General features: G+C 45.2%; 1 protein-coding gene across 1 annotated transcript; it reads right to left on the minus strand.

Annotated features, from left to right (window-relative positions):
- Positions 1-3513: 3513 nt before the first annotated feature.
- On the minus strand, positions 3514-19628 carry ANHX (anomalous homeobox). Its single transcript, XM_024198046.1, has 8 exons — positions 19284-19628; positions 18421-18545; positions 18065-18188; positions 14594-14780; positions 13216-13348; positions 12532-12842; positions 8239-8305; positions 3514-5138 (listed from the first exon to the last, which is right to left on the minus strand). The coding sequence occupies exons 1-8, from the start codon at positions 19626-19628 to the stop codon at positions 5120-5122; spliced, it is 1311 nt and encodes a 436-aa protein (XP_024053814.1). The 3' UTR covers positions 3514-5119.

Raw genomic sequence — 19628 nt, forward strand, 5'->3', positions numbered from 1 at the left:
AATCTATTTTGAATCATGAAAGACCTTAGGGATAAGATGAATGAGGTGGAGAGACAAAATGAAAGTACTACACCCTACATTTTCCAAAATGGCTTCTTATTTTAGAGGCCCAGCTTGAGTCACAGGGTGCCTGATTTTTAAAAGCGCTCCTCTGAAAACAAGGCCCGAGTTGACTCAAACTGAGCACTGAGCGGCCACCTGAAAATATTCACTTTGGAAGCTGCCTGTTCTGCCATTTGTTTAGGATAGGTCTCTGATCAACCATTTCAATACACAATTGCTGGCAGAGACTGCGCAGGGGACCCAAAGCAGGTAAATCTATTTCCCGTATAATTAATCCTCTTTGGTGTTTGAGTTCAGTAGATTGAGTTCAGAGAAACTTTTCATGGGCAACTGCTGTTGAAGCCTCCTCAAACTGCCGGGTAATGTACTTCATTCCTAACCCCGAAGGACCACCTTTGCAAGCAAGGTGACAGCTCAGTCTCCATGTCCCACTCCGCCCTTGGCCTCTCTGCTGGGACTGCCAGAGGTGCTGATTGCGGTGGCTGTTTGGAAATGGATGGAAACCACTCATCTCGTTGCAGAGAGTGACTACTAATCAGGATTTGCAGAAGTTGCTTATGGCAGATTTCCATCTCTTTTTCCATGATCATTTCACACAGTGGGTAGGCAGAGACTGGGTTTTGTTCTCTGGGGCCATACTTACATTTTAACACAGAAATGCTGTAACTTTGGTTTTTTCGATTTGGGGCGAAATCTTTCCTTTGCTAGGCTGTGCCATGTTATAAGGGTGGAGGAATGACAGCAGTGCCAGCACAGAGCAGAGCAGCAACATGCTCAGCAGCACTTCTTACTGCTGCTCCAAACAGGAAGACCCCATACACCCATATCCACAGCCTGCTACATATGGCAGCATACGCATGGAGGAGGGAAGGACCTGGCTATTCCCGAAACCGGTGCAGCACACTTCTTGGGTCAACATTGTGTCAGCTGGGTCCTGGTCTAGCACTGAAGAGAGCACAGGACTGTAATCCTACCCTGCTGTTGCACAGGTGAAGATTTTCTTTGCATCCATTTTCCTGCTAGCACACCCACTGTAGGCAGGGCAGGATTTTGCCCTGGCTGGGCTACTCTGAACCTGTTTAGTTCTGCACTCCTGTGGTTTCTATTGACTGTATTGTATCAACAGGCAAAACCTTTAGGAAACCACAGCAAAATATCTGGGCTGTAAACCACAGGAAACTAGAACAAGGCAAGATGCAAAGTGGATGATTTTAATACTGACCCAGATAGTGCTAGATAACGTCATTTAAATAATTTCCCTGCCTTCTCCCTTAAAGACTAACTCCTCTCAGCACCACTTTTTGTAGGGCAGGGAGGATCAAACAATAGCGGTCACTGATGTACAGTGCTGACTCCCTGGCTTTTTCTTCTATACCCTCACCATGGATCCAGTCTGTGCCAGCTCACAGATGGGGAAACGATAGCATATCTCTGAACTCCACTCTGCTCCCAATAGGTCAACATGAAAAGCCAGATCCTTTGAGACTTTCTGCAAGAATGTCTTTTCCAAATACCTGTTAAACTGCACTTATTTCCTCAAAGTCTCTCATAAAAATTCAATATTATTGAGGCTACATGATGCAAAGACTGGCTGGGGGTCAGATTGGGGTTCTGCTTCAGCCACCTGACTTCATGTGTCTTGCAGATGAATATGAAGAACCCACTTTTTTGATTTGTTGGGTACAATAGACCAAGACTTAAAGGATCAGATAAGAGAAGTAATAAAATATTTCATCTGGGAAACGACCTAGAAAATTCAATTGTCCTCTGAAGAATACTTGTACCAAATTTGGAAACTTACTTACTTACTTAATTAAACTGTGAAACAGAGCAGTTTTAGTCCTGCTTTAAGAGCAAATCTTCATGTAAATTTCACTATGGAGTAGCTACCAGTGCCTCCAGATAAGTCTACCTCAGGAATTCTGCTGATTTGAGCTTCATTCTTGCATCACAAAAAAAAAAATCTAAATTCTTGGATACTTTTTAAAAAAATAACAAAACAATACAAGGTGGACTGCTGTTGTAAGGTAAGAGACCAAAGGATAATTGCCTCCAGCACTCAAGAAGTATGATCTCTCAAACAACTGCATGCCTTGGCGTGTTATTTCTCTTAGAAAATGGTGTCTTTAACCGTAATCAATAAGAACGTAGGAATTGCTACACTGGGTCAGACAAATGGTCTAATAATCCAGTGTTCTGTCTTTGACAGTAGCCAGTACCAGATGTTTCAGAGGAAGATGCCAGAAATATGCTTCACTACAGCACAGGCATAATTTTCCTTGTAATTCAAGGCATTTCTCTTCAGTAACAGTCACATGGAACCCTCTACGGTTCCATGTATATACATCACATACCACAGAATGACTGTATCATAGATAATGACAGTGGAAGATTATTCTGTTGGGGTAGATGATAAAATACCTTCTCTGGTGCTCGATGTCTACATTTACCAGGATCCCTAATGAATGGGGTAACAGAAGGTCATTTCAACTCTGGATTTTACACCAGAGTCACTGAGATCACAATGCAGCCCTTTGTTCACACTGGAAATGCCTGTTATAAGCAGTTTCTGGACCTGCGTGCTTATTTTTCCATGTCTTGTGAAGATTCCAGCATTTCCTCCAGAATATGCTTATTTATTCATTTGCCACTTGCACATTAGATACACAAGGGAAGTGCCCATTGCTTTATTGTTCTTGTAAGATACTGCAGCCCAATGTATCTGTCAGACAGAGCCATCTTCCGCTGTTGCTATGGCTCGACAGCATGCTACAGCCAATTGCGAAGGAGATGGATATATTTGTCTCTGTTGCTAAAGGCAGACCAGGATCCATACCCAATCAGGAGGCAGAAGGAAGCAGGACTGAGACTTGCTTTGAAACATCAGCTCTCTAAAGGGACCAGCATTTTCTTCTCTGCATTTTATTATTTATGTAGTTTTTAAGAACGACAAGTGGCCTGTGGCAGCCCTTCCATGCTGCAAGACTATTCTACACATGAGAGGGATGGGTTAACTAGCCAGTGTTGAAAATGACAGCACAAAGCCAGTCTGTTACGATAGGAAGAACACATTTCAAAATGACTTGAAAGAGGCCCTCTGCCTCCACTACATCAAATAACTGCTCCCCTCCTGACCACATATACACTCCAATTCATCTAAATCCCCCTCATTAAAAAAACAACAACAATCTCATATAGCCCCCTCCAAACACAAGTGTCTCAGATGCAAAAGCTTTGGAAACCAAGTTAGAAAAAGCAATCAAATGCCAGTGCAGGTACTGAGACTTAGGTAAGAACCATAGAGATGGACTCCTGAGAGAGCTGCCTGCACACCCCGCAGTAGCACAAATATACCTGAGGCCTGGTGGAATTATGCTTTTTAAAAGTCTTTTTATAACCACATAATATTCTACTGTGTGGAAAATGAACCACAGAGAGAGATGTCCACTCATAACCTTTATTTGCAAACTTACTTCATTACAAGAGAGTCAATGTGGACATCAGCCTTCCACCAGTGAACCCTAAGCCTGGACTCTGGGCAAGGAGGATCCTCTTTTGTGATACAGAATCTTTTTAAAAAAAAATACACAATTGTGGTGAATACTTAAAAAGCTAAACAATGATCTGCCCCTCAGTGTTTTTGAGCCTGGGTGCAAATGAACTCCCCCCTCCCCTATTTCTCTCACAATTTCCATTTTCTAGCCCCGGGGTGAGATAAAAGGAAAAGTGTAGGGCTCCTGATCTGTGATATAACAAAAAAACACAATGGAGAGGGAGCAGAAGCAGATGGCTTGGAGGCTGGTTTGGGAAAAAGTCTCTGAATAGAGGAATTGTTAGCAGTGTACTCCTCCGATCAGAGCTGTGAGGAGCCTCAGATATTTGCCCAAAATTCAGGTATTAGACTTCAGCTGAATACAGTTACCAATTTCTATTAGAGGTCACATACTCCTGCAGTCTGAGGGAATCTGGGGCTGCACAACCCAAAAGCTGCTTTGCAAGGTACTTGGGGACATACAAGGACTGCTTCTCCACTGCCCTGCACCTCAAGCAGTCAATGTGTACCTGCAAAATAAACGCAAGTCAATTTAATATGCTACCAAATGAAAATGGCAGTGTTCTACATTCACTTTGTACAGGTGTAAGTGCAAGGCAGTAGAGAATCAGGCCTTCAGTTTCAGGCTTCTGCAGACTGTGGGAAAGGCAACCATTAGGACTAGTTGCAGAGTTCCTGTCCAGCTGGAGTTGGGAATTCTAAGTGGGGATTGAAAGGGTTCAGATGTCCCCACCCTCTCCATTCCTCTGACCTTCATGGGGAATTCAAGGTCCACCTGCCACTGGGCCCTGATACTCTGGCTTTCCCCATCTCATCCTCTATAATACAGTTTTGTTGGGTGCTATGAATTCTATAGTGCTCCAAAATGTGCGATCTGTGGCACTATGGGATTTGGAGTGCCCCAGAATTCACAGCACAGGTGAACTGCAGAGGTGGGAGGAGACAGCTTTGTATCAAGACTCAGCTAGGTCCCAAATTCTCCAGCCCTAACAAACCCACAGGGCATCCACACTGTAGATGACATTTCTGAGGTTTTACTCCCTTTGAATTGAGGGGCTTTTTACACAACTTCATCAACAACAACAATAGAGGGACCCAGAACCATCTCGTCCAGATACACAGTTATGAATACGGGGTGACCTGAACAATTTAACTTCCATAGAACCAGACACTAAATACTTGCAACGGGCTACGCAGCTTCAAATTGTCCCAGTTAAAGTCTGTGATATGCAAGAACCTCAGGGAGCATTGCTTTTGTTTGTTACTTTTGAAACTCTTGATAAAACTGTAGCCAAAATGAACTTGGTAACAATTAGAAAAGGTCTCCTTTCCCAGTTAACTACACTGTGTTATCTGACTGCCTCTTTTGGCGAGAAAGGGGCAATCACTGCAGAACTGCAGACCATCATGCAAAGTCTGGCTATGCGAGTTACATTCGACCACCAACTGAGAATTCAAAGAGTAGCCATGCTGCCCAGAATGTGTCACTGGTCATGGGATCGCTTAGTGGATTCTCCAGCACCTGAAAGACAAAATAAAGGACCACAAGCTTCATTGTACACTTCCTTTAAGGATGCAATTACCATCTGCAGAGGAGCTCCTGTTTTCCTTCTTGAGCAGAGATAGGAGAGCACAGATGTGTGTGGGCGGGTACCGGGGTGACAATGGGGTATACGTACAGAGGGGGCTGAAAGCAAGAGGAATTCTTGTTCCATTTCCTGAGTACCGACAGGGCAAGTCATCACACAGAGTGAGAGAATGAAAGGGAAAAACTGTTTACCCACAATGTCTCCCTTGCAGATGGGAGAAATGTGAAAGCTCTAGCAACAGAGAGACTGCGAGCCCTGGAAATCTTAGAAAAGGCTCATTCATCATCAATGTCCAAAGCTTTCCTACTCATCTGGTTCATGTTATGGCTGTAAAAAGGTCATTTTCCAAGATCTTCATCCTGCCGCTCTTAGAGGCTCAAAGGGTATTTCTGTTACTGTCTTCAGAGCTGCAGCTGCCTCCCACAATAGGGTTAACAGAGATTTTAAAATATCTTTTCAAAACATTTGTTCCAGCAGATTATATCAGTATAAGAAAAACAGAAACTGACGCTAAGTGCTCTCTACGCCAGTAAATCTGAGGCCAAGATATAAACGTGACAGGTAGTTCAAGATGGATGTCAGATGGAAATTTCTTAAGTTGTACTGTTTATTATCATCCAATTCAGAAATGTGTCACCACAACTCTCAGCACACTGGATTTCTTGCTGCCATCCTCGGGGATGTTGCTGCCTTAAAAAGCAGTGTTAAAAAGCAGGTCACCTAGTAAGGAAACTAACTTATTTGTTTTGTTTACTATTTCCTGTTGCAGCATTGCTTTCTGCTTCTATAAGATGGCTGTTATGGGGGAAAAAATCCCTTTTCAGGGACAGTAAGAAACATTTTGTAATGAATGTCATATCTAAAATGCTAATGACACTGGGAGAATAGATTCAAACTAGGGATGTAAATATTGTTTTTAAAAGTACCTATTTAAACTATTAAAATATTGGTTATATCGGTTAACGGTTTAATCGTTAACAAGTTCACAATATAGCCCACGTATATATTATCTTTGTCATTTTTCAGAGGCCGTACTAGCCTAGTACTGGCACCCAAGTGAAGATTTGTGCTTTAATTATATTATTTTTGACCTGACTGGGTCCCTTGAAAGCCGCTGCAGACACATGGCAAACAGGCCAGCAGGAGGGGGTGTGCCAATGGAGGCAGTGATCCCCAGAGCCCCAGCCTGTACAGCAGCCGCGGGAGGCCATGGGGACAGTGGGGCTGGGTGCCCAGACACACCCATGCCAAGCACATAGAGATTCCTGAGGGGGCATGGGCTGCAGCTGTCTGAACTGTGTGGCTAGGGGTCCAGGGACAGGCTGTGGCACCATGAGGCAGTGTCACACGCTCACACATCAGGTCATGCCAACAGCTTGGGCGGAGCCTCATGCATCCCCTCCCTTCCCTTCCTAGCCAGTGACAACTGAGTTGTCATAGTAACATTAGAACTCAGAGGCTGGGAAAGTTCCGCTTCTGCAGCCCCATCCCATTATGTGACACCCCCACCCCCGCCAGCCCCAACCCAATGTGAACTGCAATATATTAACAGCGAGACTAATACTTATTGGTTAACCGTTTAACCATTTAATATTTTACATCCCTAATTCAAACCATACAGCTGCTGTTAGAAGGTGCACGCCATTTAAGCATGCACAATGTAGGGTGGTTAGCTATACACAGTTCTGTGCAGACCTCCTACAGTGTGCATAAACAGTGAGTTAAATGATACGTTGTAAGAATACGGGTTGCTGGATCAGCAGCTACAGTGACACATGTTTAATTTAATGAGGGTTAGATAAGCAATTTACGTGAAAGAAAATCCCTCTCTAGTACTTGGTGGACACTGCCCAGGGAATTGGCCTCTGACAACTTGCCTAGATTGGGTTTGGAGACCTTGGGGCAGAGGGAGGTCTCTGAGCATTAAAAGGAGAAGAATTGCTATGACATGAATCAACATCTTTAATATGCCACCAGGAGCTAATCCTTCCTGAATGCCTACTGGACTCTGTGAGTAAATAATGGGACTGAGCAACAGGGGATTCCCCATAGCAGGCTTCTCAGTCAGAGACCCAAATCGCTCACCAGCTATTCCCATTTCAAGGATTTGCCTCTGAGCATGCAAAAGCCAGTAAGCAATGGACAGCACTGAAGGAGTCTATATTCTTCTTAGGAAGAAATCTTATCACACTGTAAATATCCTGAGATTACAGGCAGTGGCCCTAAATATCCAAGTCAATGCGCATTAATGTCAGAGCCAGGCTGGCCTGCCTTACATAGGATCCAAGACCTTTAAGGGACACAGGAATCAAGAGAATAGTAAAGGAGAAAGGAGAACACTAGTCACACAGCTCTCAAAAAGAAACACTCAAAAATGTACCAATATCTTCACTTTCTTTTATAGGACAGGACATGATGTCATGGCTGAGGGAGGAGCTAAAGACATTTCTTTCACAAGAGATAAATCCCACCTGTACTGAGGGAGAAAGCCAGTGGAAATTAACCCTTAGACATTCAATGCTCAATCTCCTAAAGAAAATGCCACCTTGTAAAAGGCTGTGGCTGGAATAGGTAGGTGGCTCCCTTGCAAGGAAGGCTGGATTTTCTGACGAGCTCAGCTCCTATAGAGTAAAGCACCCCCTTTCAAAAGAGCCCAGCACCCAACATGCACTGAATGTGCTGAGCCCTTCTGAAAATGAATGGGAATTATGAGTGCTCAGCACCTATCAAAATCAAAGCACTAAGTTATGTGCTTATACCAATTTTGGTGACTAATTTTAGGCAGCCACATTTGAAAATGTTGGTCAGGGGAGGGGACCTACCTCTGGTGGGAGAGCCTGGAAATAGAACACTTGCGTGCATTTTTTCAGCACATCCTAAGAATGTCAGCAATGGGATATGCTGTTGTTACCTGTCACATCATGATGATCCTTAAAGAAACCCCCTACTTTCTACTTCCTCTCCAGATGGAGATGGAAGATGTGATTACGCTCCAGAGGTCTCTTCCTTTGTAGGTTGAGTGCATTCTCTTACCTGGCTGTGTCCCAAGGCCTGGATTTCCTCCAGATGGGATGTGGAAACTGGTGGGCACTGAGGGGAACTGGAAAAACCATCAGAGCAAGTTAGCTCACATAAGAACCTGGGACCTCCTCGTGTTCCTTTTGCAATCATGCACCATTTACTTTAGCCTCCCAGCAGTGGGTCTGGAGGGACATTTGCAGGAGAAGCTTCTGTTCACATACGGGTGAGCATTACGTAAACCCACGCCCCCTCCCCACCCTTATTAGAATGATTAAACAGATCCTGCAGTGAGAGCATTGTCAGTGCCAGGAGTGCTAAAGAGGGCTGGCACATAGATTCCTGATTTTGCTTATGTACCCAGAACACACTCTACAGCAAGGAGACATCTACCAAGGATTGTGTCTATCCTGGAGAATATGATAAAAACAATGATTTTAGAGTCAAAACACACAGCTTTTGGAACTAACCAAAACATCCTTAGTGCCGCCTCTACAGTCTTTCAAGGCCTCTAGCTGAGAGTCTCAGATCTCAGCCTGCAGCTTACCCCTCATCCAGACTTCACATCTGGGCTTTCCCAAAGGTCAGAACAGAAATGCTGGCTATGCTCAGAGCCACAGGTGCTAGGCCAAGGAAGGGAGGGGGCTTGGCAGATGGGATGAACGCATCTCTCCCTTTCTCTCAATAACCATCTCAAAGTCTCAGAGGTACCTCCAGATCCTGCCTGCTGTGTTAGCAGCGCTGTCCATCCTGCTCCCAGCAACGCTCCTCACTGTCACTTAGCTTACAGTGGATGCAGAGCAGAGGACCCATTGCTAGAAGCATTCCCAGCAGCCTGAGTTAGGGTCCCAACAATGCAGGCAGGATCCACAATTTGCAATGAGTATTGAAGCATTTGTACATCCTAAACCAATATGATCTCTGGAAAATCCAGGTTTTCTTGCTCCATGGGGGTGAGTGGGCTTTTGTTTCAAATGCCCATCACTAGGGAGTTTTACTCTGCATGAATCATGAGCTGTGCCAAATTTCACCCACTCCAACCAGAGGAGCAAGAAGGACACAGCAAGGTTGGCCATTGCTTGGGGCCCCACACAGAGCCACAGCTTACTAGCTGGACACAACTCGTCCCACCCAGCAGCACGACCAGATAGTCCGATTCCTCCCCCACACTCCTTCCTCGCAGCCCTGGGCCCTGCAAATCACAAAGCCGGATTTGGATACAGTCCAGGGGCTTAAGACAGACTATGAACAGATGCAGGAAATCTACTGGAGTTGTTCTAATGAGCTTTCAGGCCGAGTCCAGTCAGGGTGAGCACCTTTACAATGAGACAAAAGCAGACTGAGGCTCCCTCGGTTGACCTATAGATCTGCCCCTGCAATTGTCACCAGCCAATAAGGGATAGAGGGTGATCTGGTAGTGAGAGCATGCAGTTGGAAGTCCATTCCAGGCACTGACAGCATGTGACCTTGGGTAAGTCATGTCCCTCTCTAGGCCTCATTTTTCTCATCTGTAAAGTGGGGACAATGCCATTGACCTGCCTTACAGGGTGTTTGAGAGGCTCCTTTCATTAATATCTGAGATCCTCAGATGGAAGGAGCTAAGTGCGATATTATTATTATTATTATTAATTACTGTTGTTATTATTGAGTGGAAGGAACCGGAGCTTTTCCTCTGAGGCAAAGATTAGCTGGGGTTACAGTGGCCCACCAAGCACAAAGATGTCCACTGATTAGAGGTCTAGCCCATAACAATTAAGGACAATCCTCTGTGGCTTCCAGTCTCCATGGGTAACATTTTCAAAAGCATCTAAGTGACTAAGGAGCCCCTAAGTCCCATTGGCTTTTAATGAGACTCAGGTCCCTAAATGCCTACGTCACTTTTGAAAATTCTACATCTTGTGCCAATTTCAGGACCCTCCTGGGAGAAACTGAGGCAGGTAATAAGTCAATGTGCAGCAGTCACAGCAGGGATAGGAGAAGAGGAAACTAACTCTGTCCTCATGACGAGGTGTCCTTGCAATCAGCAAGGGTTACCACTGCCAGGAGTATGATAAGGAGGGATGGCATGCAGCTTCTTGACATTGGTTATGTACCCACATCACATACTGAAACAAGGAGACATTTACCATACATTTCCCCCAATTGCAGAACATATTTTAAAAATAAATATGATTCATTCTAGAAACAGAACATACGGTTTTAAATCCAGCCAGAACGTCACTAGCAGCTCCTCTATGATCCTTCTTGAACTTTAGTTGCTATTTAAGACTGTGAATCCCAGAACTCAGCCTGCAGCCCTTCCCCATTGTGTCTATTACAATCCCAAACCACCCAGTATAGGATATTTGAGATGCTAGTCCTGGCACGAGCTGCAAGCACCAGACCAACTGGGGAAGACAGGAAAAAAGTGTCAAGATGTTTCAGCAGGGGACTGGGAATGAGAAGTTTTGAGTTCTATTCCCAACCCTCACACTGACTCCCTTTGTGCCCTTGGCAAGTCACATAACCTCTCCATGCCTCAGTATCCTCATCTATAAAATGGGGATAATAATGCTTACCTACCTACTAGGACTTCTGTGAGAATTAATTACATAATGTTTGATAATGTCATTATTAAACAAATGGTAGAAAGAATGGAGGAGAAGGGCTGGGATAGGAGGTTGCTGCTTCTATTTTGTCCTGCAGGTCAGCAAACAAAAGCAACTTCATGATATTTGCTCTATGGCATCTACTGCTATGTAACATCATGATGGTACCAGGGCATTTTTGCATCCCATGAGCTGCAAAACCTGCAGGGGGAAACCTGCAACCATGAAACATCTGGTACAGATAGAAAACCTGGCACAGAAAGAGACAGATAGCGCAGCTGGAGTTCCGGGGCTGCCACCTCTGATAGCCTGCTGTATGGAACAATCTTGTCCTGATGCTGTGCATCTCCAAAAGCTATTTCAGGTTGATTCACAGGCTCCATAGACCCAGCTGTCAGGATTGAGGATGGGCCCATCACAGTCAGGATGGGTGGCATTCACTGTTAGAAACAAGCTGGGCAAGCAGTTCAGACGCTGAACCCAGTTCAGATGGGGGTGGGTGGGATGGATTTGTCCCTTCTTGTACAAGACTGGGGGCCTGATTCTCCTTTGCCCTGCACCATGTGGAGCCATTTACGCTGCACACGAGTGCAATTATGTAGCATTTCACACCCCTGTGCACAGATGAAGACGTCAATACAAGGCCAAGGCCAAGGCAGTGGGAGAATCAGGCCCCTGGAGTGGGAAGTATCATCACATTGCTCCCTAAGCCCTACTCAAAGGCAGGGAGGCTGGAGACCAGGGAAAGGACTGAGCACAGAACTCCATTCTCACTTGTGTCCTCCGCTCCTGTTACCTGTGGGGAAGAATGGCTTCCAGGGACCCTAGCTGTCCTTCTCTAAGCCCGAAACTTTCACTCTCTAAATCTGCCTGGTGACTGAAGCTTTCTGAACTGGTCTCAATACAGCCACCTCGAGGGACCCTGCTCATAGAAGCTCTGACACCTGCTGGAGTAAATGCCAATGTTAAGAGAGCTACAGATAACAAGGCTCAGCCCACAAACCCAGCCTTCCTCATCAGAGGCTGCGTGACAGACGCACCACAATCCCACACCCGCAATTATGGCCAGCCACAGTAATTATCTGGCACCTAGCTGCTGCACAACTGGCTGCTCCTCTCCCCACCTGCTTCCAGCCAACTTCCCTTCTCGGCTCTGGAGACACGAATGAATGTGTCCAAATGAGACCATTCCAGAGAAGGGGGAGAAGCTGCAGGATCAGTGAACTACATGGGGTGGGACAGGATGGAGCGAGTGAGAAGGCAGGGGAAAGGAAGGGAGAGGTCCGAAAGACAAGGAGGAGCAAGTAAGGACAAAAGAAAGGGAAAAAGGGTGCAAGCCGCACTCGGCTGTTGAGAATCAAGGGGGTTTAAATATGTAAAAGCCAGTGGCCGAGTACGGTGAACAGCAAACAGCTGAAGGGAGTTGGCCAGAGGAGCAGCTAAGGGGCAAGCGCGGCCTCACAGAAGTGGCTGGAGGCCACTGCAGCCTGAGCAAAGAGGTACAGGGGTAAAAATAAACCCTGGTCAAGTCCAGTGGTCTAGATTTTCAGACTTGCTCCCTGACCTGTTGGGAGCAGGACACAAGCGCTCAGGTTAAGCCCAGCTCCCCTGCTGGTCACTACACAGAGGAGGCTGCCGGTGGAAGCAGGAAGGTCTAAGACAAAAAATCAAGGCGTTTTCAAACCAACAATGGCTCTGAACAGAGGACAGTTCCACTAACCTGCTGTGCCAGGGCTCCACGGGGGGCACTGGCTGCTCGCGCCGGAGACTCCTTCTGCACTGGGAGTTGGCTGCCTTGCGTCCAGATGTTCTGTTTGGAAGGGAAGCGAGCCACAGGAGCACAGGACAAAGTTCTCCAGCCAGGGGCTGGTGGCAGTGTAACTTGACGTCTGTCTGGTCTCCACGGTGGCAGAGCTAAGGCTTATTCCGCGCTCGGCCTTAGTGCAGAAAGCTGCTGGCTCTTCCGTGTTGAGAGGGGTCACTGAAGTTTTAGTTGACCTCATTTCCTGTAACTCACTGCTCTGCAGAAAGCTATAGTGAGGCAGTGAATGAGAGGCTTGACTTTACTGCTCTACTAAGAGCATCATCAACTCTTAATGGGAGAGAGAGCTGCTCAGGACCTATTGCAGCTCCACCCCTAGCCCCCCTCTCCTAGAAAGGAGTCACCGCCAACTGAACCCCAGAGCACCAGTCGAGGGGGGAATGGGGAGTCTGTGCCAGCTGCTCAGAACGGCTGCAGCTGATTTTGGGGCACTGATCACTCCCATCTATGAAAGGAGTCAAGGCTCCAAACTGGTCTCACTGGGCACTGCCAGCTTGATGGGAATGTCAGTCCTGTGAGGGAGGTTAAAGTCACACAGTCACTGCACTTCTGCTATAATGATGAGACTCCCTCATACATCACCTGGATTCCAGCAACTTTGAAAAGGTCCCATCAGCAGAACAGTCCAGACCCGCAGCTGACTGCTCCCACCCCGGACCACAGGGCACAAGGGTAATCTCTTTCTGCTCTGAGCCAACGCCTGCATGAAATGCATCTGCAAGACATAGAACAGGGCAGGTGGCACAAGACTCCTAGGAGCCCTAGGGTCAGTACAGTTGTGACGCCCGAAAGAAAACTAACACAGGTTGGTGCTAGTGGGCAAATACAACGGGGCTCTCCCCGTCATTATTAATGACTGAATTCTGGTGATGACCCTGGAAGGGTGAATGGAAATGCTCAGGTTTTGTACTGAGTTTTACTGGAGTGAATTGTGGGTCCAGGGTCACATGTCTGCACTGGGCTGCCCCACTTCCTAGCTTGGGGAGCGGGATTCCTCTACTTATAAACTATTATTGTGTTGCTAGCAACTCTTAGTATTCATGATCTAGATTGGCGCTTTGTACCCAGTCCAACCTTGACAAGGCATTGGGGTAGTGTGAGCGATGTAGGTGCAACCTTCGGATTTTCACTTGACAGGCTGGTGAAGGGCAAGATATTAGGAAAGTGACATGCTACATCCATGGAGGTGTGGGGTTGGAAGGAACCAGATGCCAACTTCACCAATGCATGAACTGTCAACTGCCGTGACACCTGCTATACCCTCTCCAGGGTGGTGTCTACCATGGTAACAGTTGGATGCAGCAGTAGGGGGCAACTCTGCTATAACCCTTTTGACACCCACTGTGTCAACAATGATGCCCAACAGGAACAGAGTGCTGCCCTGATTGCAGGGAGAAGGTGACTGATACAAACTCCCTATTTCCACCCACTGATGGGTGAGGGCGGTTCCAAAGAGGATGGCGCTATGGAGCTCGGCTGTTCTCAGTGGTGGCAGATGACAGAACAAGGAGTAATGGTCTCAAGTTGCAGTGGGGGAGGTTTAGGTTGAATATTAGGATAAACTTTTTCACTAGGAGGGTGGTGAAGCACTGGAATGGGTTACCTAGGGAGGTGGTGGAATCTCCATCCATAGAGATTTTTAAGGTCAGGCTTGACAAAGCCCTGGCTGGGATGATTTAGTTGGGGATTGGTCCTGCTTTGAGCAGGGGGTTGGACTAGATGATCTCCTGAGGTCTCTTCCAACCCTATTATTCTATGATTCTATTATTCTAACAGCGCAGAGAGGAGGCCTGTGTACCAAAGCATAATCCTGCCATGTCTGCTTGATTCAGTAATGCTGAGTTACTGATCCCAAGGAAGCAGGGGTAGCTAATAGTGCCCCTCTGTTTATCATGAGGTGATACTAAAACAGGCTTCCTTTTGCTGGACCACATCCCAAGCCCACTGGGAGGAGACCAACCTGCAGCTTGTGGAATGCAGGATCCATTATCAGCCTGATGTTTTGCTTGGTGAGTTGAAGGCTCCTCATCGGTTGAACTGATGAGCTTTTCCAGGCGACTGAGCCGGGTTTTTTGACGACGACGGTAATTGGCAAACCAGTTATAGACCTGATTTGGCTGCAGGTTCATATCCTGAGCCAAACCCTCCTGCAAATCCAGGTAACCAGGGGAAAAAGAATAAACCACCTCTAAATAACCATGCTCGTCCCTCCAGTTTCCAAAATCAATCAGACAATATGAGCTTCCAGACCCTCATGCAGGTCCTTGGAAAACATGCATCGCTCCCACTGATTGATCAGCTCATAAAAGAGGAAGAGAACAGAAAAAGTTAATTCTCCCTTGACATCCTATTTGAGAAAGGGAATCCCAAGAATCCCAATGGGTTTTTGCCTTATTTGTAATTTAACTGATATAAATAACTAACGGAAATAAGCACATTTTTAAAAGTGAAGGTAATTTGCCAGTGGAACACAAATTATTGGGCTCAACGCAGGAATCACTGGGTGAAATTCTATGGCCTGCCTTATGCAGACTAAACTCTCATAATGGTCCATTCCGGCCTTAAAAAATCATCTATGATAGGTCTTTAAAATCTCTTGTGTATTACATTAAAAAAATACATTAAGAGAACATTTGATTTAAACAATCAAAAATCCAGAAATGCCACAGTTAAGGTTGCACATGTAACCTTTACTCTTCTCCCTTGTATATATTCGTTACTGTACTCTTTCATTAAATACAGTATAACATTTTTTTCTGTTAGATACATGTGTAGCATCTTGTAATATATTTTCATACTTTTAAACTTACTATATTATCATTGTGATAATGAAACTATGTCTTTATTGATTTTGGCTATTTATATAATAGATTTTCCTCTCTTTCAAGTAAGTAGTTTAATAATTTAGTCAACATATATGTATTATATATTTTCTTTTCAAATCAGAAGTGCAACCTTCCTGGGGTGTAATTCAGGGAACAAGGAAGTTAACTACAAAGCTAATTTAGTCACAAACTTGGGGGCCTTATACATGCTAGCAAATTTCACTATTATTCTATGTTGTTATATTTTATCAGTGGAATACTGTGTAAGAATGGCTTGTTGTGTGCATTGCATAAAATAACTTTAAGAGACTCAAAGTAGTACACATGCACATATCTAAGGCTGTAGAAAAATTATCTATTATATTAAACTACTTGATAAATTACATGATCATATATCATAATGCCCACACACAACAGGACAAAGTTATGGTCTAGTGTGCTACTTTCCACTGTCATTTCCTGACTTTTAAGTGCTTAACTGAGCAATCTTAGCATTCTCTTAACACAGATTTGTGTAAGTTGCTGCTGTTTTAATGAAAAATATTTAAAAAAACAGATTTCACAATGCAGAACTAAGCTAAACATGCCCAGAATAACCTGTTCCCCATACACCTTGGGGGCTTGAAGGAGGGAGTCCCTTGAGTGAAAATGTTAGGAGCGCTGCAGTTTTTACCTTATCAAACAGTGAATCAGACAAGGATTCCTGCCAAGTCCTGGCTCATTCAGCCACTTCCACTACATTTGTCTCTGTCCAGCTAAGCTAGATTCATAGATTCTAGGACTGGAAGGGACCTCGAGAGGTCACTGAGTCCAGTCCCCTGCCCTCATGGCAGGACCAAATACCGTCTAGACCATCCCTGATAGACATTTATCTAACCTACTCTTAAATATCTCCAGAGATGGAGATTCCACAACCTCCCTAGGCAATTTATTCCAGTGTTTAACCACCCTGACAGTTAGGAACTTTTTCCTAATGTCCAACCTAAACCTCCCTTGCTGCAGTTTAAGCCCATTGCTTCTTGTTCTATCCTTAGAGGCTACGGTGAACAAGTTTTCTCCCTCCTCCTTATGACACCCTTTTAGATACCTGAAAACTGCTATCATGTCCCCTCTCAGTCTTCTCTTTTCCAAACTAAACAAACCCAATTCTTTCAGCCTTCCTTCATAGGTCATGTTCTCAAGACCTTTAATCATTCTTGTTGCTCTTCTCTGGACCCTCTCCAATTTCTCCACATCTTTCTTGAAATGCGGTGCCCAGAACTGGACACAATATTCCAATTGAGGCCTAACCAGCGCAGAGTAGAGCAGAAGAATGACTTCTCATGTCTTGCTCACAACACACCTGTTAATACATCCCAGAATCATGTTTGCTCTTTTTGCAACAGCATCACACTGTTGACTCATATTTAGCTTGTGGTCCACTATAACCCCTAGATCCCTTTCTGCCGTACTCCTTCCTAGACAGTCTCTTCCCATTCTGTATGTGTGAAACTGATTTTTCCTTCCTAAGTGGAGCACTTTGCATTTGTCTTTGTTAAACTTCATCCTGTTTACCTCAGACCATTTCTCCAATTTGTCCAGATCATTTTGAATTATGACCCTGTCCTCCAAAGCAGTTGCAATCCCTCCCAGTTTGGTATCATCTGCAAACTTAATAAGCATACTTTCTATGCCAATATCTAAGTCGTTAATGAAGATATTGAACAGAGCCGGTCCCAAAACAGACCCCTGCAGAACCCTACTTGTTTTGCCTTTCCAGCAGGATTGGGAACCATTAACAACTACTCTCTGAGTACGGTTATCCAGCCAGTTATGCACCCACCTTATAGTAGCCCCATCTAAATTGTATTTGCCTAGTTTATCAATAAGAATATCATGCAAGACCATATCAAATGCCTTACTAAAGTCTAGGTATACCACAGCCACAGCTTCTCCCTTATCCACAAGACTCGTTATCCTATCAAAGAACGCTATCAGATTGGTTTGACACGATTTGTTCTTTACAAATCCATGCTGGATATTCCCTATCACCTTACCACCTTCCAAGTATTTGCAGATGATTTCCTTAATTACTTGCTCCATTATCTTCCCTAGCACAGAAGTTAAACTAACTGGTCTGTAGTTTCCTGGGTTGTTTTTATTTCTATAGCTAGATGCACATATGCACAGGGCTGACAATCTTGGCTGCAAACTTTACAAGTCTAGCAAGAAAACTCAGTGCACTTTTAAATGGGTTATAACTCAGTCAAATCACAACCAGTTAGCACCAGAACACCGACAGTGCTTCTCAGTGAGAGCTATTTCCCTGCCAAATTTCACCCAGCCATTTCAACGTTAGAGCTGTTAAAACACTATTATAACAGGGAAGACATTTTCTCCCACTTCTTTGCTCCACAGAACAACTGAGTCTCTTTTGCTTAAGCTTAAAAAAATATTAAAACGCACACCCCTTTGGGCAACGATCAAACATGAGAAACTTCAGTCTAAAAACTGACTGAAACAAGGGATTAGATTGGAAACATTTATGAAGCTTTGATCACAGTAGTTGCTGCTGTTCCTGTGCAAGGCAACAGCCTGAGTAACACTGTAGGATATAGCATCCATACCCGCTGATCCTTGTTTGGATTCATTGTCACATTTGCAGCAAATCTGTGCAGCTTTTGGCGCACTTTTTCTGGATAGTTTCGATTCTTTATGCCTTCAGGACAGAGGGAAACTGGTGGAGGATTCCTGTGCAAAAAGGAAAGTATAATCACCAAGGTCCCAAAACTGCGCCATTAAACTCAATGGAGGTTTTGCCATTGATTGCAATAGGAGTAGGCCAAAGTTTCAAGTTAACGGTGAAACCTGTTCCCCAAGAAATGTCCATCTTAGGATGCGAATACAGCCTTTTAGTTTCCATCCACCACACCCCCAAATCACAGTAAAGGAAGAGCACCAGATCATCCCACTGCCAAGGTACCTCTTCCTGCACCGGAATTTCTGCACCGGTGTCAGGGAATCTGTGTGATGTTTCTCCATGACTTTGTGGTAGTGGATCTCATTCCAAAGTTGCACGAGCTCCTTCTTTTCTTTCGCCCTGCAACACTAAGACAATGGCAGGGCTGAGCACACCCTCTCCAGACAGTCAACCAGTGACTTTTACAGAGGGGAAAAAACCCTCAGCATCCTGAAACGTACTGAAAGGGATTCACACTGGATCAGCGGAGTTGGTAGCCTTCCCCAAAGGTATGAGTCTCTTGCATGGCCCACTATTACTCCTCAAACCTGCACAGGACACCTCATGCCAGAAAAGAGCTCATTATGCACCTATTGCTTTAAAAAAAAAACGGTGAATTTAGACCTGGTGAATGGTCCTAAGCCGACAGCTCTGGAAACTGAGGCTCTTCTCTCCACAGAACACACACAGCACGATCACTGGCAGCCCAAGCTTCCTCACACCATCCCACCCATGGGCTCAATCCCACAAGGGGCTGAGCACTCAGGACCTGATTCAGCAAGACACTTAAGGACATGGTGAGCTTTAAGCACAAGAAGGATCCCAATTCCAATGGGAATTGCACTTGCGAGGTCCCTGGAGTCTTTTACATTCCAAAAATTGCTTTCTTTTACTAACAGATGTTTTGTCCAGGATTTCCCTACAGAGCTCAGCACTGTATACCCCTCCCTCAAACTCCTCAGGGACCCCAACAGGCTAGTCTCCTACTTGTTGTTGCTGTAAGCACTGACGTTCTGACCCCTGACATGTATGTTATCATAGCTTTTCTAACACCACTTCCTGCCCTCCCTGGAGTTTCACTGAAGTGACCAAGAACACATTCCTACCTCCAGGAGTCTGCAGGCTGTGTCATGCTGACCCCTGTGGATATGGACAAGCACACAGGCTCGGACTACATTGATGTTGGTGAGGAAATATTCCTGAAGCTTGCACCCCATCATTGCCTCAACCAGCTTCTCCAGGCTGGGAGACATGCTCTGAAGCTCGCGGCAGAGTTGTCCTGCTAGATCCAGCAGCTTGGCCTGTGGAGTGTCCTTGGTTTTATTTTTATTAAGCAGTGCCATGAACCGCTTCATGCTTACATTCCTCCGGACACCTCTTCTATGCAACAAAGAAACAGCATCTGATGTTTGAGCTGCTAGACGAACACTCCCCTCCATATCAAGACACAT

The sequence above is a fragment of the Terrapene carolina genome, unplaced genomic scaffold (assembly GCF_002925995.2).
Source record: "Terrapene carolina triunguis isolate 2854851 unplaced genomic scaffold, T_m_triunguis-2.0 Scaffold790, whole genome shotgun sequence".
In the NCBI taxonomy this organism is placed as follows: Eukaryota; Metazoa; Chordata; order Testudines; family Emydidae; genus Terrapene; species Terrapene triunguis.

Coding starts and splice junctions, on each gene's coding strand:
- ANHX (XM_024198046.1), bottom strand. CDS start 19,628: ATGTGTCTTGATATGGAGGGGAGTGTTCGTCTAGCAGCTCAAACATCA. Junction 14,781..18,064: donor ATCCAAACAAGGATCAGCGG/GTATGGATGCTA, acceptor CTGGATTTGCAG/GAGGGTTTGGCTCAGGATAT. Junction 13,349..14,593: donor CTGCATTCCACAAGCTGCAG/GTTGGTCTCCTC, acceptor TATGTCTTGCAG/ATGCATTTCATGCAGGCGTT.